Genomic DNA, 1,228 nt, shown 5'->3' with positions numbered 1-1,228 from the left:
TAGGGATTATTTCACAATTTTTGTGAAATAAAAAAGAGAAAAATATATATATGAAGTAGATCGTTCTCTGAACAGTTTAAGAAAGTAAAATGTAGAGAAAATAAATCAAACAGAGTACCTCAAAAAAATCTAGAAAAACCCTAACCTTGTGTGGTGGTTCTTGGCTAGGTGAAACGACGATGGCAACAGAGGCCCTCGGATCATTTTCTCGACTTTCTTTGCCACTTTAGCTCTCGAATCCATGAATGACAATCGAAACTCCTTCCATTCCTCTAATCTCATCCCTTCTATCGCCTCCTCCCGCCAAAATCCGCCGTTATTTCTCGATTTCTCCGACACGTGAGTCAATTCTTCTGCTCGCTTCTTTGCCACTTCAAACTTAGACACTAAATCGGCGAAATCGCGATTAAACTCCGTTACAGGAACAAAATTCTCGGCCGGCTTCGGCGACGACAAATTTCGAGTCAGATACCGATCCAAAAGCACGTCAACATTCGGATGACCAAAACAAAAAACCGAGAGAAGGCAATGATGGCAACCTCTGCTCCGCAAAGCACAACCATCTTGAAAAGTCAGACCCACAAGATTCATAAATTTACAAGATTCTCACTTAAGTATCTCTTTAAAAAAAATACTTATAAAATTTTAAAAATAACATTAATGAGAAAGAGAAAAAAAAAAATTACCCTCAAAATGGAATGGAAGTGAGAGATGATTTGTCAATGTAAATAGACATTTTAAACCCGTGTATTAAAACATTTTTAATAAAATTTAAACGTATTAATCCTATTTTTTTAAAAATTAATTTAGATTCTTGAGTATAAGATATTTTTTTAACATTTTTGGAAGTTTGAAAGTTTGAGATTAAGTTAACAAATTTGTCCTATTTTTAGACTAAATTTATATTTCTTCCTCTATAAATAGTATCAAACTCTCATTTCTTCTTCACTTCAAACTTCACTAACAAACCAAATTCCACAATGAATTTCTTCACTCTCCTAGCTATTCTTTTCGGATTCTCCTTTTGTTCTCTGTTTATTGGCAATGGCCCTGTCGTCATTCAAGCTCTCCATAAAATCTATCCTGAATTACAGTCTCTCGAAAATGGCAACGACACCACCGAGATCAAGCAGCTCCATCGAACCGGCTTCCACTTTCAACCTCATCGTCACTGGATGAACGGTTCGTAATTTCTACATTTTCATTCCCTCCTTTCCTCCGGTTGTTA

The 1,228-nt window shown here is 35.7% G+C and overlaps 1 protein-coding gene across 1 annotated transcript; it reads right to left on the bottom strand.

Annotated features, from left to right (window-relative positions):
- Window positions 1-145: 145 nt before the first annotated feature.
- LOC111476032 (agamous-like MADS-box protein AGL62) lies at window positions 146-1,166 on the bottom strand (the record flags this gene model as incomplete). The annotated part of the gene is made up of 2 exons (XM_023119976.1): window positions 1,093-1,166; window positions 146-541 (listed from the first exon to the last, which is right to left on the bottom strand). Coding segments are annotated over exons 1-2 (470 nt in total), but the record flags the coding sequence as incomplete, so codon positions are not given.
- Between the last annotated feature and the right edge of the window lie 62 nt (window positions 1,167-1,228).

This window comes from Cucurbita maxima, unplaced genomic scaffold (assembly GCF_002738345.1).
Source record: "Cucurbita maxima cultivar Rimu unplaced genomic scaffold, Cmax_1.0 Cma_Scf04677, whole genome shotgun sequence".
NCBI lineage: Eukaryota > Viridiplantae > Streptophyta > Magnoliopsida > Cucurbitales > Cucurbitaceae > Cucurbita > Cucurbita maxima.
The sequence above is the reverse complement of the archived record's forward strand: the minus strand, read 5'-3'. Positions and strand labels throughout refer to the sequence as shown.